A 16,968-nucleotide genomic window follows, 5' to 3' on the forward strand; every position below is an offset into this window, starting at 1 on the left:
CTTTTCTATGCTACTAATGTTCTATGAATTACCCATACTACGCTTTAGTGTCACTTTAAATAAAAACACTCAAGTTTGGCTTATAACCGATATATTGCTTGCCTAACTTCACATTTGTTATGATTAACAGACTCTGAAAACCAGAAGCACTTACAGGAATCCATGTTATTTGTTCTCACCTTGTCTGTGAAGCCTTCAAGTGGCACAGGTGTCCCCCACTTCAGATCCCTAGTGATACAGCGTGGCTTCAGACCATCACGGATCCATGACCGGGTTATATAACGGGCATTGGGTGTCCAGTCTCCAGTAGTTAAGGTCTTGTCTAACCATTTCTCAAGACGCTCTTCCAACTATGGGAAAAATGAATAAACCACACACTGGTAACACCATTTATGCTTCAAGCTTGAAGAAGAAAAAAATAAAAAATATACATGACCTGTCCAGTAGCAAAAATATGTAGATTTGAAATCAAAAGTAAAATTTGGAGGACTGTCCTCTAGAGGTAGAACACAGAACTACAGGCCAGTAGTAACCAAAAGCTCAAAGGTTGACAGTTCCCTAAACAGGTAGAGCAAGAGGTACAATGGAAAGGTCACTGCCTAATGAACAAGAGGTTACGAGTTCAATACGGTCTCTTGCTAAAAATATACATAAAATAAGCCATCACATACTTTACATAATGCCTAAATACATATTTTGATCATTTCCCCTGCTTTACAGACCTAATTACCGAATGTTTTAAACCAGGTCTAAAAACAGATCTAAAACATTTAGTAGTCATTAGGGAACTCCCTTTTGATGCAACTGATTTACACCAAACCAGTAGTCTAACTGCTTAGTGAAGTGAGGCCAATCTAACTCCAAATCACTTATGTGAAATCAAACTGTCCACTTAGGTAGCAGCACTGATTGACAAATTTCACGTATTGCGCAAATTGAATAGACAACAGGTGGACATTATAGGCAATTAGCAAGACATCCCTGTCACAGGGCCCCTAGTGGCTGGACTGCACAATACCTTCAAATCGGTTTCAGCACACAGACCATGCAATCTGTGGTCGCAATCGGTGCGCAGAAATCGCGGGAATTTTGGCAGCAGACCGACTAGAAGGGAGCCTGTGAGTTACGGTATTACAAATTACATACTATTTTCAGGGTATAACTGCCACCACCTCTGTTACCATGGGACAGAGGAGCCCACTGACCGACTGACTAGACCTGCAAATAAAACTGTTAAACACACTCTATTTTATCTAGCCATCAACAATAGTAGCAACTCTTCAGAAGTCAGGGTTCAGTTTGTGCGGCTGAATAGCAGGGTAGCTGAACAAACAAATGACGTTAGCGTCGTTTAATATGCAATATGAATAATTAATATATACAGAAAATCATTAAAATCAAAAATGATAGAGACAAATAGCACAGTATTGAAAATAAGAATTAGGGAAAAAATACTTAGGTTCGTGGAAATATGTCCTTTCTGGGAAGACTTGTAAAGTTCCTTTGTTTCAGTTCAGGAGCAAAGTTCAGACAAGATGGCCGCTAACCACATGGTCCTCTGGCTAGCAGCAGCATGCTCTCGTGAAGATGGAATTTGGAGGACTGAGGGAGGAGACCCTGGCAAACTTTTGACTTATCCCCATCTTTGGGTGGAGTCTTAGGTCCAGCCCAGGGGCTGGACAGGGTGTGGTTAATCCCTTGGATGGGTTCCTGGTGCCCACCAAATATGACATTTTCTATATCCCGGCTTACGCTTCCCGCACATACGTAACGGCCAAAAATCTTATGTTTCTCAGAATATGACATCTTGGGTGCTTTCGCATGCCCGGTTACAAAATAGCGGAATACCTCGGGTTCTGGGTATGTCAGTGGCCTCAATTTATTAAAATATTCACCAGACCCGGACCAGCAGAATGAGATAAGTTCCATAACTCCCAAATGAATGGTATTCCTTAAACTGGCAAAAAAAAAAAAAAAAATCATAAACTCCATGTATTTCTAAACTGTCTACATGGCCCCCGCTAAGTCTGAGCCCTTGTGGGGGAAGCTCCCTTTGCTGGGCTCACCAAATGCTTGAAGCAATTGACACCTATCTGAGGGTCTGCCTGTGAAAGGAAATACTTTGTTCCTTGCTACTTAAACAAAACCTTGGGACAGTCACAGACAACAGGTTTCATGAAAAGAACTCTGCTAACACCTATGAAGACAACAGAGACCACCAGGCTTGACTGCAGGTAGCCACAGACAGACAACCAATCCAGATTCTATCGTTAATCGCAATTGGTGCAGAAAAAGCGATTGCCGTCCGTGACAATCCCCCAATAAAAGGAGTGGTTCTGCAAGTGGTGACCACAGACCACTTTTCAGTTCCTATGCCTTCTGGCTGATGTTTTGGTCACTTGAATGCTGGCAGTGCTTTCACTCTAGTGGTAGCATGAGACCCACACAAGTGGCTCAGGTAATGCAGCCCATCCAGGATGGCACATCAATGAGAGATGTGGCAAGGAGGTTTGCCATGTCTGCCAGCATAGTGTCCAGAGCATGGAGGCGCTACCAGGAGACAAGCCAGCACATCAGGAGATGTGGAGGAGGCCGTAGGAGGGCAGCCACCCAGCAGCAGGACTGCTACCACTGCCTTTGTGCAAGGAGGAACAGGAGGAGCACTACCGGAGCCCTGCAAAATGACCTCCAGTAGGCCACAAACGTGCATGTGTCCGCTCAAGCTGTCAGAAACAGACTCCATGTGGGTGGTATAAGGTCCCAAGCAGGTTCACACTAAGCACACGAGTCTGGAGACACTTTGAACAGCGTTCTGCTGCCTGCAACATCATACAGCATGGTTTGGCAGTGGGATGGCATTTCTGTGGGGGGCTGCACAGCCCTCCATGTGCTTGCCAGAGGTAGCCTGACTGCCATTAGGTACCAAGATGAGATCCTCAGACCCCTTGTGCTGTTGCGCCTTGGGTTCCTCCTAATTCAAGCACTGCTAGACCTCATGTGGCTGGAGTGTCTCAGCAGTTCCTGCAAGACGAGGGCATTGATGCCATGAACTGGCCCACCTGTTCCCCAGACCTGAATCCAATTGAGCACATCTGGATCGTCATGTCTCGCTCCATCCACCACTGCCACAGACTGTCCAGGAGTTGGTGGATGCTTTAGTCAAGGTCTGGGACAATAACCCTCAGGAGACTATCCACAACCTCATCAGGAGCATGCCCTGTGTTGTAGGGAGGTCATACAGGCATGTGGACGCCACACACACTATGGAGCCTCATTTTGTCTTGTTTTAAAGGACATTACATCAAAATTGAATCAGCCTGTAGGGTTTTCTTTCCACTTTAATTTTGAGAGACTCCAAATCCGCAAATAATGGGTACCCGCAGTGTAGGTTAGCCAGGTCTAGTTGCACTCAGTATAGATTCCCCCAGAATAGGTACTCCAGTATAGGTAGCCAGCTATAGGTCCCCCCAGTATAGGTAGCCAGGCATAGGTGAGCCAGTATAGTTGCCTCCGGTATAGGTTAGCCAGGTAGGTGCCTCCAGTATAGGTAGCCAGTATAGTTGCCCACAGTATAGGTTTGATAGGCAGGCGTCCCCGGTAGATAGTTAGGTGCCCCCAGTACAGGTTAGCTAGGTGGGTGCCTCTAATATAGGTAGCCAGAATAGTTGCCCCAGCATAGGTTAGATAGGTAGATGCCCCCTGTATAGGTTAGTTAGGTAGGTGCCTCCAATATAGGTAGCCAGTATAGTTGTCACCTGTATAGACTAGGTAGGTAGGTGCCCCCAATACAGGATAGGTAGGTGCCCCCCAGTATAGGTTAGATAGGTAGGTGCCCCCAGTATAGGTTAGATAGGTAGGTGCCCCCCAGTATAGGTTAGATTAGGTAGCTGCCCCTCGGGTTAGATAGGTAGGTGCCCCCCAGTATAGGTTAGGTAGGTGCCCCCCATGATGGAGGGGGGAGCCGCAGCGAGGGCAGCCCGACCTTTCCCTCCCTCTCCCCGGGCCGCCCTCCATGCGATCCCCCCTCGGACGGTGTGCAGAGTAATGCAGCAGGGAAGCGCTATGCATAACTACTCACCTCGTTGGCTCCAAGCGCTTCTCTCTTCAGAAGCAGCGTGTGTGTGTATCAGCGTGTAGGCAGAGAGGAGACTGGCGGCGAGAGAGCAGCGCTTGGAGCCAACGAGGTGAGTAGTTATGCATAGCGCTTCCCTGCTGCATTACTCTGCACACCGTCCGAGGGGGGATCGCACGGAGGGCGGCCCGGGGAGAGGAAGGGAGGGAGAGGTCGGGCTGCCCTCCCCGCGGCTGCGGCTCCCCCTCCATCACAGCACCCCCTCCCAGCGGCACGCCCCGCACGGCCGTAGAAATGGCCATGGATACACTGAGCACTTTTCTGACCATCAGCGTGTTGAGCATTTAAAAACTGCTCCCATTGACTTGCATTAATAGCAATTTTAATGCAAGTCAAAAAAGCACTCAGAAAGCGCTCAGTGTCTACAGCTTTACAGAATGGCCAGTGTGGAGAGGAATGACAGCTCAGGCTAGTTGAACAGGGAAAGAGCAGCTATTGATGGGGAAGGAGCCATCAGATACTGATAGAGATATTAGAACAGCATATGCTTTGTAATAATAATAATAATAATAATAATAATAATAATAATAATAATAATAATAATAATAATAATAACAACAACAACAACAACAACAACCTTTGTATAGCACTATAGTGCACACACTTAAACACCAAAATTACCTTTGGTAGGTCCAAGAAAAGATGCCGAGAGGATTTCACTTCAGGAGATTTCTTACACACTTTGCACTGAGGTTTCTGTAAAGAAAAAAAGTGAATATTGTCTTTCTACTGTATATCATCAATGCACCAGGCAGACAAAAGCTGTTTAGTTTTATACTCTATTTTCCGGCTGAATTCAATGGACGCATTTCTTTTTTTGACCCAAATAATGATAACATTTTATTTCAGAAAACAGGAGGAGCCTGCCCAGTCTAGGAGTCGTTAAACTTTTAGGAGTCAGATCTATTGATAGAGCTATTGATGAGTTGAAAATACATATATCCAGGCACATCGCATCTAGTTAGGACATTAAATAAGTTAAGGAAAGGGAGGTGCTGAAGGGGGTGTGGCTAGAACACAGCAAAAATCTATTAACCCTTCGCACTCTCACATGCAAATGTTCAAACAAATGCATTCACAGATTCACTCATCCAGGCACAACTGTTATCCCTACAGCTAAGTTAAAAGCCAGTGTTTTAGTTCACAGAAGAATGCATTCTTATGCTTAATCACCTATACTGCGCTGAAGTACCCAGGTAAACATAGGTGTTCTAACTCTGGCCCTGTAACATGCATAGTGCAGACATGCAACCACATTCATTGCATCAAACCTATCAATTGATTAGGAGCACACATCCTGACGTCCTCTCCTGGGACAGATAGTGCATCTTACCAATCGCACAAGGGAGCTAATGTAATGTATCCATGTGCACCATGCACATACACCAGCATAAGCTGTGTGCATGCTGACATCAGGATGTGTGCTCCTAATCTATTGATAGGTTTGATGCAATGAATGTGGTTGCATGTCTGCACTATGCATGTTACAGGGCCAGAGTTAGGACACCTATGTTTACCTGGGTACTTCTGCGCAGTATAGGTAACTAAGCATAAGAATGCATTCTTCTGTGAACTTAAACCCTTTTAACTTAGCTGTAGGGATAACAGTTGTGCCTGGATGAGTGAATCTGTGAATGCATTGGTTTGAACATTTGCATGTGAGAGTGCGAAGGGTTAATAGATTTTTACTATTGACGAGTTCGACACCAGCTATAATTCTTAAGATGCATTGGACACCTTCCTCATGAGATTTGCCCAGCCCCTACTTAATGTGAAAATTTTTAAACATGCTTGCAGGATTGTTATATATTGGGATAGCATGTCAAATAGTCCTTGGAACAATGTCAATTCAAATGCTCTCACAGCTCACTGACAAAGGTATTTTGTTAATCAATTGTTTAATGAGCCATGCTATACAGAAATAACCATCTCAGTGTTTTTCATTTGTAACCATTAGTTTGATCTTAAATAAGAGGGGATTGCTGCATTGTAGAGTAAGACACAATTTTTCCCATACTACAGAAATATAAAAGTTCCTCAACATCTACAAGTTAAGTTATCTAAAATTATAGTACAACAGAACAAAAAAAAAAACACACATTAGAATTTCATTGTTCTGCATTCTGCATGCAATAAGGTCATGGGTGCTCTCACAGTACTTGGATCACATGGCAAGGAAAAAACTATAACCAAGCACACAGCAAGACTTACCTTCAGTTCTACGGCATTGATGAGTTTTCCACATTTGTCACACTGGTCCCCACGGGCTTCCTCATAGTTACAGAAAGGGCACGTTCCTTCCACAAAGCGATCTGCCAGGAATCGCTCACAGTGCTCACAGCGAAGCTGCTCCACCGTGTCTTTCAGGAGGAAGCCTCTCTCCAGGAGACGATTGAAGATGTCCTGAGCTATTCTGCAAGAAGATGGACATTTACCATTTAATTCAAGAAAAACTAGCAGCTAAAAAGGGGAGCAATAAAACATTATGTTGGAAAAAAAAAAAAGAAAAAAAAGTCAATAAAGCAGAGGTGAGAGGTTTTACCTCCTTGTCTGTAATAGAGTGGCCCGCAGGCTTACTTTTAGCAGCAATTAGTGGTAACCCCAAGCTACATTTGTGGATACCAGTGGGAGGGCTGTGTGCATAACTGAAGGAAGGAACACTAGCTATCCATACGGAGGTCACTCCCTGCCTACCTAAATTGGGAAGGGCTTTCTGGCTGCCTTTACTTAGCAGCCTAATCTTTTCCAGAGAAAAACATTGTCCCTTTTTAGAAACTAGAACAGGTATGGGCAAACTCGGCCCTCCAGCTGTTACGGAACTACAAGTCCCACAATGCATTTGCCTTTATAAGTCATGACTATGGCTGTCAGACTCCTGCAATGCATTGTGGGGACTTGTAGTTCCTTAACAGCTGGAGGGCCAAGTTTGCCCATGCCTGAACTAGAAACTGCAAAGGCTCATACTGTTGCTGGATTGCCAGAGCTTTTTAAGCGCTAGCGATCTGAAAAAGCTCTTGCTAATGCAATGCTATGAGTTTTTTTTCTTTTTTAGAAAAGCACATTCCTCTAGTGAGAACACACATAGTATTCTCCCCAGAATTTTTTTCAGGCCGGGTGGCATGAAATAGTAGCCGGGTGAGGAGAGATGAGAGAATGCAGGGCTGGTGCTTCTGTGAGCAAATATGCTTACAGCATAGGAGGTGAGCCGCCGATAGAGTGCTTACTAACACTAGCTGGGTGGAGTACCCAGCTAAAAGAGAACGCTGCATAGCAATACATTAGCAAGATTTTAAAATCACAAGTGCTTAGAAAAGGCTCTTTGCAGTGTGAATCATCAAGGAGGAGGTTAAATGTTAATCTTATTTGCTACCCAAAATTCACAAACAGACTGCTGTGCAGGGCTGTGGAGTCGGAGTCGTGGAGTCGGGCAATTTTAGGTGCCTGAAGTCGGAGTCGGGAAAAAATGCACCGACTCCGACTCCTAATGAATTTGTAGCTGTAATTAAAATAGAAAATATGATAAAATGTTCTATTTCTCAGATAATAGTCATTAGTTAAAAATTAGTTACTTGTGCTGCTTCAATAAAGCAGTCCCCATATTTTTAAGGTCAGATATACATATCTGATTGTGACTGTATATATATATATATATATATATATATATATATATATATATATATATATATATATATATATATATATATATATATATATATATATATATATATATATATATATATATATATATATATATATATATATATATATATATATATATATATATATATATATATATATATATATATGTATATGATGTGTACACAGGAATCTCTTCTATACTAAACATCTATGCTGTAAGAATAAAGCCTGATGTGTAGCTGTGTCACTAATAGAGATGGTCAATGAGATGGAAATAATTCTGCGTTGATGCTGATTTATGCAAATGTACGCACTCCCTTTGCTGATGAAATCAAATAATTTGATATGTTAAAATTTGGTTTGGTGACTACAAATTAAAGGGCACCTGAGACTGATGAAAAGTAAAGTTTTATACATACCTGGTGCTTCCTCCAGCCCCCTTCAGGCTAATCAGTCCCTCGCTGTCCTCCACCACCCGGATCTTCTGCTATGAGTCCTGGTAATTCAGCCAGTCAGCGCTGACCGGCCGCATGCCGCTCCCACAGCCAGGAACATTCTGCACCTGCGCAATAGTGCTGCACAGGTGTAGTATGCTCCTGGCAGCGGAGTGTGTGCATGCGCACTACGCCCGACTGGCTAAAGTACCTGGACTCATAGCAGAAGATCCAGGTGGTGGAGGAGGACAACGAGGGTCTGATTATCCTGAAGGCGGCTGGAGGAAGCCCCAGGTATGTATAAAACTTTAATTTCATCTGTCTCAGGTTTACTTTGTTACACAGTAGTACTATACTCTACATATGCACTCCCCACAGAGCTGCAGGGAATCCACTGAGAATGCTGTGCACATTGAACACAGAGGTGTTGTCTGTCACCCATAAACCTTGTTCAGATTGTGCATGAAGAATGTGTAATAGAGGAAGAATCTCCTCATTCCCCTGCAGAGTACCTGCACATCATTCTTACATGTACCCACACTTACATTGCCTAGGGCCTGATAGATGTTCTTTGTTCCAGTTTGTACCTTTTACAAGTACTCTTACCAAGGACTAGTTTTAGTCTAAAGGGAATAAATATAGTAGTCTACATATCCTTCTCACTTCAGTTGTCTTGTAAAATTCCTAAGCGTTGGCAGTTAAGAGACGAATTTCATGTTACATACTTTTAATCAACAAAATTGTAATATGCAAATTAGAGGAGTCGGAGGAATCCGAAACTGAGTCGGAGCCGGTGGATTTTTGGACCGACTCCACAGCCCTGCTGCTGTGATGTCTGGCAGATGCAATATAGTCACACAACTGTATTGCAGAACACAGCAGCTGATATATTACATTTTATCACTATCCTGAAGGTAAGGAAGTCAATGCACACTATGAAGTACAAAGGCCTGCCTAAACAAACAGTCTGTATGTGGTCTGGTTGACGCCAAGTAAAGTCTCATGCGCAAATATGGCAGCTATTGCCTAGGCAGGATCGGGACTCTAGCCCTCGGATGACAGAGCAGGGCCAAGGATTACAGATGCTCTGTGGATATACAGGGGAAGGACGGCTGATTGAGCAGTGCATGACAGAGTGGCAGAGTACCCAGAGTGAATAGGAGACCAATGCCCTTGGCCGACACTGAGGCAAATCAATCTGCCAGGCTGACTTGGCCGAGGCACCAAGGGGTGTTAGAGTTTGCTGTGTACACACGCACGCGCTAGATTCTTGGAGTAAGTGGAACTGACCAATAATTACCTGGCATCTGTACAAGGCTTAATATTGCTAAGTCAAGTTACTTGTGTAGTTAGTAACCACATGATGTGATTGTTTGCTGGCTTAAAAATAAGCAATATTGGCCTCAATTCACTAAGATCATGCTGGTGATAATAAAGCAAGAGAAAAAAAAATAAATAAAAAAATAAAAAAGACAACTTTACTTACGGTAACGTCTTTTCCGGTAGTCAGGAGGACAGCACCCCTGGATGAGACTTGTCTCCCTCCCCACCGTGGACAGGAACTGCAAAAGAAGAATTTGCATAAGCGACAGGCAGCTTGCTATATAAAAGCTACTTACTTGCTGCTATACTTCAGTTAATATAAAAGATAATACAGACATTAATAATGCTTATACAAACCTCTGATACTCCACCCAAAAAAAGGGCGGGTTGTAGGGGTGCTGTCCTCCTGACTACCGGAAAAGACGTTACCGTAAGTAAAGTTGTCTTTCCCGGATCGTCACTCGGACAGCACCCCTGGATGAGACGATATACTAGAGATCAGGCTTCGGGTGGGACCACTGCTTGCAGAACCTTCCTTCCAAAGGATAAATCTGTGCCTGCAGATACATTAAGTCGATAATGTTTCACAAACTTGTTATGACTCGACCATGTTGCAGCTCTGCATATCTGATCAATAGAGGCCCATGCGCTCTCTGCCCATGACGTAGAGATACCTCTTGTAGAATGAGCCCTGACAGAAGAAGTTCACGTCTTCCCTTGCACCTAGTATGCTGATACAATTGCTTGCTTGATCCAGCGTGCTAAGGTTGTCTTAGAAGCCTTATTTCCTCTTGACCTGCCTGCAAACAGGACAAAAATTGCGTCTGACTTTCTCCAAGAGTTAGTCCTTTCCAAATAATGTAATAGACATCTTTTTACATCTAGAGAATGTAGTCTCTCTTCTTTATCATTTGTGGGATTCTCACAAAATGACGGAATATAAATTTCTTGGTTTCTGTGAAATGAGGAAACAACTTTAGAAAGGAATGCTGCATCCGGGCGTAATGTTACTCTATCTTCTGAAATAACAATACGGCTCCTTTATGGATAAAGCTTGTAGCTCCCCTATCCTTCTTGCAGTAGTAATGGCTAGAAGAAATATGGTTTTTAATGTTAGGAATTTGTCAGAGACCTGAGATAAAGGTTCAAATGGAGACTCGCATAGACCCTGTAAGACCGTATTGAGATCCCAAGCAGGTACTCTTGATTGTATAGATGGTTTTAGTCTTCTCAGTGCCTGAAAAAAAACGAACTATATAATCTTCCTGTGCTAACTTTCTTTCCAGAAAAACACTCAGGGCCGATATCTGAACCTTCAGAGTACTAACACTGAGGCCCTTCTTATAGCCACATTGTAAATACTCCAAAACTGATCTAAGTGATCTATTGTTAAAAGATCTGTTTGCACACCAGTCGTTAAAGACTCTCCATGCCTTCTGGTAGATTCCCCGAGTTACCTTTTTCCTACTATTGAGTAATATTTCTGCCAGATCATCCGAGAAGCCCTTGGACTTTAGTATTTCCCACTCAGGTTCCAGGCTGATGGATGAAGTAGACTCAGATCTGGATGCAACACTGGGCCCTGGGACAACAGGTCCTGTATCAGTGGGAGTACTATTGGTTCTGATATCGCTTGAGACTGAAGTAATGTGAACCATGGACGTTTGGGCCACATTGGAGCAATCAATATGAGTCTCGCCTTGTCCTGAATGATCTTCTTCAATACTCTTGAAAGTAATGGAATAGGAGGAAAAGCATACATCATCATACCCTCCCAACTGATTGTGAACGCATCCACCGTCCAAGGTGAATCCTCCTGGTATAGGGCACAAATTTTCCGACATTTTGAGTTCTTTCTCCTGGCGAATAAATCCAGTTCTGGGCATCCCCACTGTGAAATCATCATCTGAAAGACCTTCTGGTTGAGTGACCACTCGTTCTGGTCCAGCCTCTCCCTGCTTAGATAATCCACCACCTGGTTCGATGTCCCCTTTAGGTGACGTGCCTGTAGAGACTCGATATTGCTTTCTGACCAAAACATAATCTTTGATGTCTGCTTCCATAACATCTGACTTCTCGTGCCTCTCTGTCTGTTTAAGAATGCCACAACTGCCCTGTTGTCGGTCTTTATAGTTACATGCGATCCTTTGATTTGATCCTTGAAGTGTAGTAGTGCCATCCATACTGCTTCTAGTTCTCTGCTGTTTGATGACCTTGAGCTGATCTGTACAGACCACTGTCCCTGGGCTGGAAGAGCCTCCAGGTGTGCTCCCCATCCCCATATACTGGCATCCGTTGTGATTATCCTTTGTTCTGGGTAATTCCACAAACTACCTGTTGAAAAGTGAACCCGATCCTGCCACCACAACAGAGACACCTTTATGCTGTGAGGAATAGAGATCCTCCTGTCTAACACTGAGGCTCCTGTTCCATGATCTGAGTATCCACAACTGTAGTACTCTTGCGTGGAATTGTCCCCACTGTACTGCGGGAAATGAGGCTGTTAGGAGTCCGAGTATTGCCATTGCTTTCCTCAGCGATATTGTTCTTGTGTTCTGAAAGGAAAAAACAGCGTTTAGAATGGCAGAAATCTTTCTATCAGGCATGAAGATCTTCTCCTTTCTAGTATCAATGTTAAAACCTAGAAACTCTATGACCTGGGATGGAACAAGGGAACATTTCTCCCAATTAATAAGCCAACCCAACTGCTGGAGATAGTCTAATGTCGATAATGTCTGTGACCTTACCACTTCAGCTGAAGGGCCCCAAATCAAAAAATTATCTAAATATCCGAGGATATTAATTCCCCTCAGTCTAAGCTCGGCTAAAACCTCGGACATCACCTTGGTAAATAGCCATGGTGCAGAGGAAAGTCCAAAAGTTAGGGCAATAAACTGAAAATGTCTTACCTCTTCCTCCATGAGCACTGCAAATCTTAGATACTGTTGAGATGATGGATGGATGGGCAGGTGAAGGTATGCGTCCTTGAGATCTATGGAAGCAAGAAAATAGTTTCTCTGCAAGAGATGAATCACAGATTTTATATTGTCCATCCTGAATTTTCTGTATTTCACATTTAGATTTAACTTTTGTACGCATCAGGATGAGGTAGTCAATGTTCGTGGTATCCAGATGGATGTCTGTCATTTTCTGCAATAATAATATCTTTAGCAACCACTGACTTGTGAACTGAGGCTGCCATACTTCTAAAAAGTTTGCAACCCTCCCCCCCACTGGGATCCTGGCGTCATTGCTTATCCTGTCTCTTGGCAGGATTGAAGTTGGGTTTTGACTTCTGCGGTCTATACGGGGCCCAACGTTTACCCTTGGCAGATTTGGAGTCCTGCTCAGATCTGTTAGGGGGACGAAATGGCTGCTTATACTGAAATGGTCTTTTCTTTTCAGGAAAGTTTTTCTTTCTATCTGATGTTCTATCTAGTGTATCATCTAATTTTGATCCAAAAAGCAGCCCCCCCCTCACATGGATAACCACACAGTTTTGATCTTGAGGAATTGTCACCATTCCAGGTTTTAACCCATATACCTCTTCTGGCTGAGTTAACTAAGGCAGTCCTTCTGGCCGTAAGTTTTACCGTGTCATCTGAAGCATCTATAATATAATTAGAGGCATTTAAAACTTTAGGAAAATCGTTAAGAATCTCTTCTCGGGGAACACCGGAAGCGATCTTATTCTGCATTTCTAACAGCCATGTCTTCAATGATCTACTCACTGCTGTTGAAGCTACAGCGGGCTTAAATGTCAAGGAAGAGGATTCCCATGCTCTACGCAAAAGATTGTCCATCTTTTTGTCGATTGGATCCTTCAGACTTCCAAAATCCTCAAATAATAAGTCCGTTTTCTTTGACACCTTTGAAAAAGATGGGTCCAACCTAGGCGGAGGACCCCAAAACCCCTGATCCTCTGGAGAAAAAGGGTAACGATTGGACAAGGATCTAGGCCAGAAGGCCCATTTCTCAGGGTTATCCCATTCCTTCTTAATCATACCCTTTAAGGTGGAATGGACTGGGATAAACTGAGGCTGGGGTTCCGCCAAAGTTCTGTACATCTCATCCAAAGGTGTCAAAGATTTTTTCTCTGTCTTGATACCCATTGTATCATACATAGCCCCTAATAAGTCCTTCATTAAAATCAGCAGAGAAAGCAAATTTCGATCTATCAGAATTAGAGATTTCCCCATCTGATGGATGATCCAATTCAGAAATTTCTCCCTCAGATAATTCTGAATCCTCCACCTCGCTTTCTCTTCTACGTTTAGAACCGGAGGGCCCCGGCTGAGATAAATCCAATACAGGAGATGCTGGAATAGTAACTACAGGCACTGTGTCCATATCTCCACTAGTTCCTGGGACATCCGAAGGAACTATAGGATTTGAAGCAATGGCAGAATCCTTAATCTCTTTTATTGCTGTGGACATTTCTGACCTCATCCAGCCCATTAAATCTTTAAACGGGTGACTCATCTTTAACCACCTTTTCTGTACAGTTCTGACACAGCTTTTTTGAGGAAGATGAAGATAAACGACCGTTACATATTGCACATTTCTTCTCAGACCTGTTTGAACCATGCTGACTGGTTTGAGCAGCAGCCTTGTCAGACCTTTCAGACTTTTCATTTTTATCAGATTTGTCCGACTTGTCATGTTTTTTAGGCTATAAAAAAAACACAAACAAGGAACAAATATTACTAGAGGTTTTTATATTCTATAACAAGCAGGAGTATTTCGGGTACCACATCTACTTGCCAGAGAGGGGTCTTGGCCAGACTTCGCAGACTGCAAAGGAGCTGAACCTGAAGCGTCCTCCATGATTGCCAGCAACATCTGAATCATGGACTCACCTCTAGCTTAAATACACATAAGCAGACCCAGCTGAAGACAATCAATGCTACCCTTGTTGCATAATTTATGTTAATCAGCCTCACATACCTTGATGAATCAGCCGCCAGGCTGTCTACATATCACCGCCACGGCCCCTGCCGCTTGGTCAGGCATCTTAATTGGAATCAGCTGTTCGGCTGAATCGCTTCTCACCGCCGCGGCCCCTGCCGCTCTGCAGACCTCAGATCACGCGGGACGCCAGCGCGTGACTACTTCCGGGTGAACCAGAAGTGACCTTCATGCGCGCGCCTGCTTGCATAACACAGCCGCCTTCACTGGAGAAGCCTCCCATACGCTGCAGGACTCCCCACTGATCACTGCTCAGCTCTGATGGGAGTCCTGCTACACGCTGCCCCTGCCGACTGACACGGATGGCACCCTGGAGACCTCTCCCTCCGCTCCGTCCGGGACAGGAAACTATACTGAAGTATAGCAGCAAGTAAGTAGCGTATATAGCAAGCTGCCTGTCGCTTATGCAAATTCTTCTTTTGCAGTTCCTGTCCACGGTGGGGAGGGAGACAAGTCTCATCCAGGGGTGCTGTCCGAGTGACAAAAAAAAAAAAAAAAAAAAAAAAAAAAAAAAAAAAAAAAAAAAAAAAAAAAACTTACCACAGTGAGAGAGTTATCTTAGCTCTCCATTCCTTAAGTTACCTCCTCTGTAGTTATTTTCACATGCAGTTAATTAACAGCCTGTCTAACTTTAGAATTCTGGAGTTATTTTAAGGATTGAAGTGTTAACTTTAAGAGATCTCACCTTAAAGACAGAAGAGTTAACTTTAGGCTTGCCTGAGGTAAAAGGTTTCCTGAATACTACATGCCTGATCACCATGGTGTTACCTCCAGTCTTTAATAACATTTCTGGAGTTAAGCTTAGTGAATTGAGGTCATTGACTGTATAGGTAGCTAGGTCTTCTCACAAATTACCCAAACTTGCCTGCTTATTCACACCACGTGGCCAGCATTAACTGAAAGGACAGAATAGCATCATATACAAGTATGTGTCATTAACAATTAAATTAAAGAGACACTGAAGCGAAAAAAAAATGATACGATTTGTATGTGTAGTACAGCTAAGAAATAAAACATTAAGCTCAGATATAGCAGTCTAATTGTTTCCAGTACTTAAGAAACTCCAGTTATCTCTATGCAAAAAAGCAATTAAGCTCTACGACTTTCAAAGTCATGGAGAGGGCTGTTATCTGACTTATCTCAAGTGTTATTGAACTAATTACTTTTCTTCTGCCAGAGGAGAGGTCATTAGTTCAGACTGCTCTGAAAGAATCATTTTGAATGCTGAGTGTTGTGTAATCTGCACATATTAGAGAATGATGCAATGTTAGATACCTTAAAATAAAAATATGAGAATATTTTCTTTGCTGCTAAACTTCTAGTAATCATTCATAGTACACAACCAATTCATTAGATCATTTTTTTTCGCTTCAGTGTCTCTAAGTGATGGAATGACATTGGTTAAAAATCATACCTGGTTTGCTGTTCAGTTGTTGTCCTGCCAAAATAGTCAAAGGAGATGTTGAACCATCTGTATATGGAGGTGTGGATCTCATTATACTTATCACAGATCTGCTTTGGGGTCAGCCCTTCTTCCATTGCTTTGGTTTCTGTGGCTGTGCCATATTCATCTGTTCCACATATATACAAGGTGTTCCAGTTCCTCAGCCGGCAATACCTGAAAAATAAAAAAGGAAGGTTATTTTTCATACGATGCAATTTCTGATTCTTATTTCATGTAAAGAAATGTTGCAGGGCATGCCAATAAATTAAATCCATCAATACAGTTAAATTAAAAGGTCATTGTAAATGTTACAACTGGCAAACACTCAAATCACAAGGCTAAAGCACGAGTAAGTGACTCAGAGGCAGGCTGACCGACCTTACTCCACACCCCTTATGTACTTCAGGCCATGTGCACAGTGGTGCAGGGTAACAGACACTTTGTACCATGGCTTAGCCCAATGTGCCACCTGTGTGACATTCCGTATAACTGGTTGCAGTATAGTAAAGCACTGCAAGCCATGCATTACCTCTAAATGCATGAGTTAACACTAAAGCAAAGCATACTTTTCATTAACTGTATCCTTCACTGTACCCAACGCAATGCAAGCATAACATGCAGTGCTGTTGTCCCGATCCATTGCAGCTGTCAGAGAATGCAATACAATGCCCACTGTGAACATGGCCTCAGCTGTGCGACGATGTGATCATATGAAGGTCTGTCAACTGGAACACAGTTCTTATTTAGGTTTTTAATAATCCCTTATTAGGATTTTTAATCAAACTATTCAAGAAGTTTTATTGGCAATACTCCACACTTTTTTGTACATTCATGGCCAGTGCATTTAAAGTTCATAGTGGAAATGCCTATTTGCTTTTTTAAATGAAGCCATTTGTCTAAACAAGAGTGGGGCTCAAAATATTTTTCACCATTACTGCATCAGGTAGGTTTACCACTTAGTACAGTTGAACTCTGAGAACTGGGAGCATTAACATTTCCTCCACTAGAGACTACAAACCTACTGGTGA

At 43.0% G+C, this 16,968-nt stretch overlaps 1 protein-coding gene across 2 annotated transcripts in view; it reads right to left on the minus strand.

The window, feature by feature from the left end:
• MARS1 (methionyl-tRNA synthetase 1) overlaps nt 1-16,968 on the minus strand; it is a 66,645-nt gene that overhangs the window by 24,074 nt on the left and 25,603 nt on the right. For both annotated transcript variants that reach the window (XM_068267440.1, XM_068267441.1), the window contains exons 9-12: nt 15,911-16,114; nt 6,344-6,545; nt 4,754-4,828; nt 180-350 (exon numbers count right to left, since the gene is read on the minus strand). In XM_068267440.1, the coding sequence (XP_068123541.1) occupies nt 180-350; nt 4,754-4,828; nt 6,344-6,545; nt 15,911-16,114 (652 nt within the window). The remainder of the gene's footprint in view (nt 1-179; nt 351-4,753; nt 4,829-6,343; nt 6,546-15,910; nt 16,115-16,968) is intronic.

This window comes from Hyperolius riggenbachi, chromosome 2 (assembly GCF_040937935.1).
Source record: "Hyperolius riggenbachi isolate aHypRig1 chromosome 2, aHypRig1.pri, whole genome shotgun sequence".
Classification (NCBI taxonomy): Eukaryota; Metazoa; Chordata; class Amphibia; order Anura; family Hyperoliidae; genus Hyperolius; species Hyperolius riggenbachi.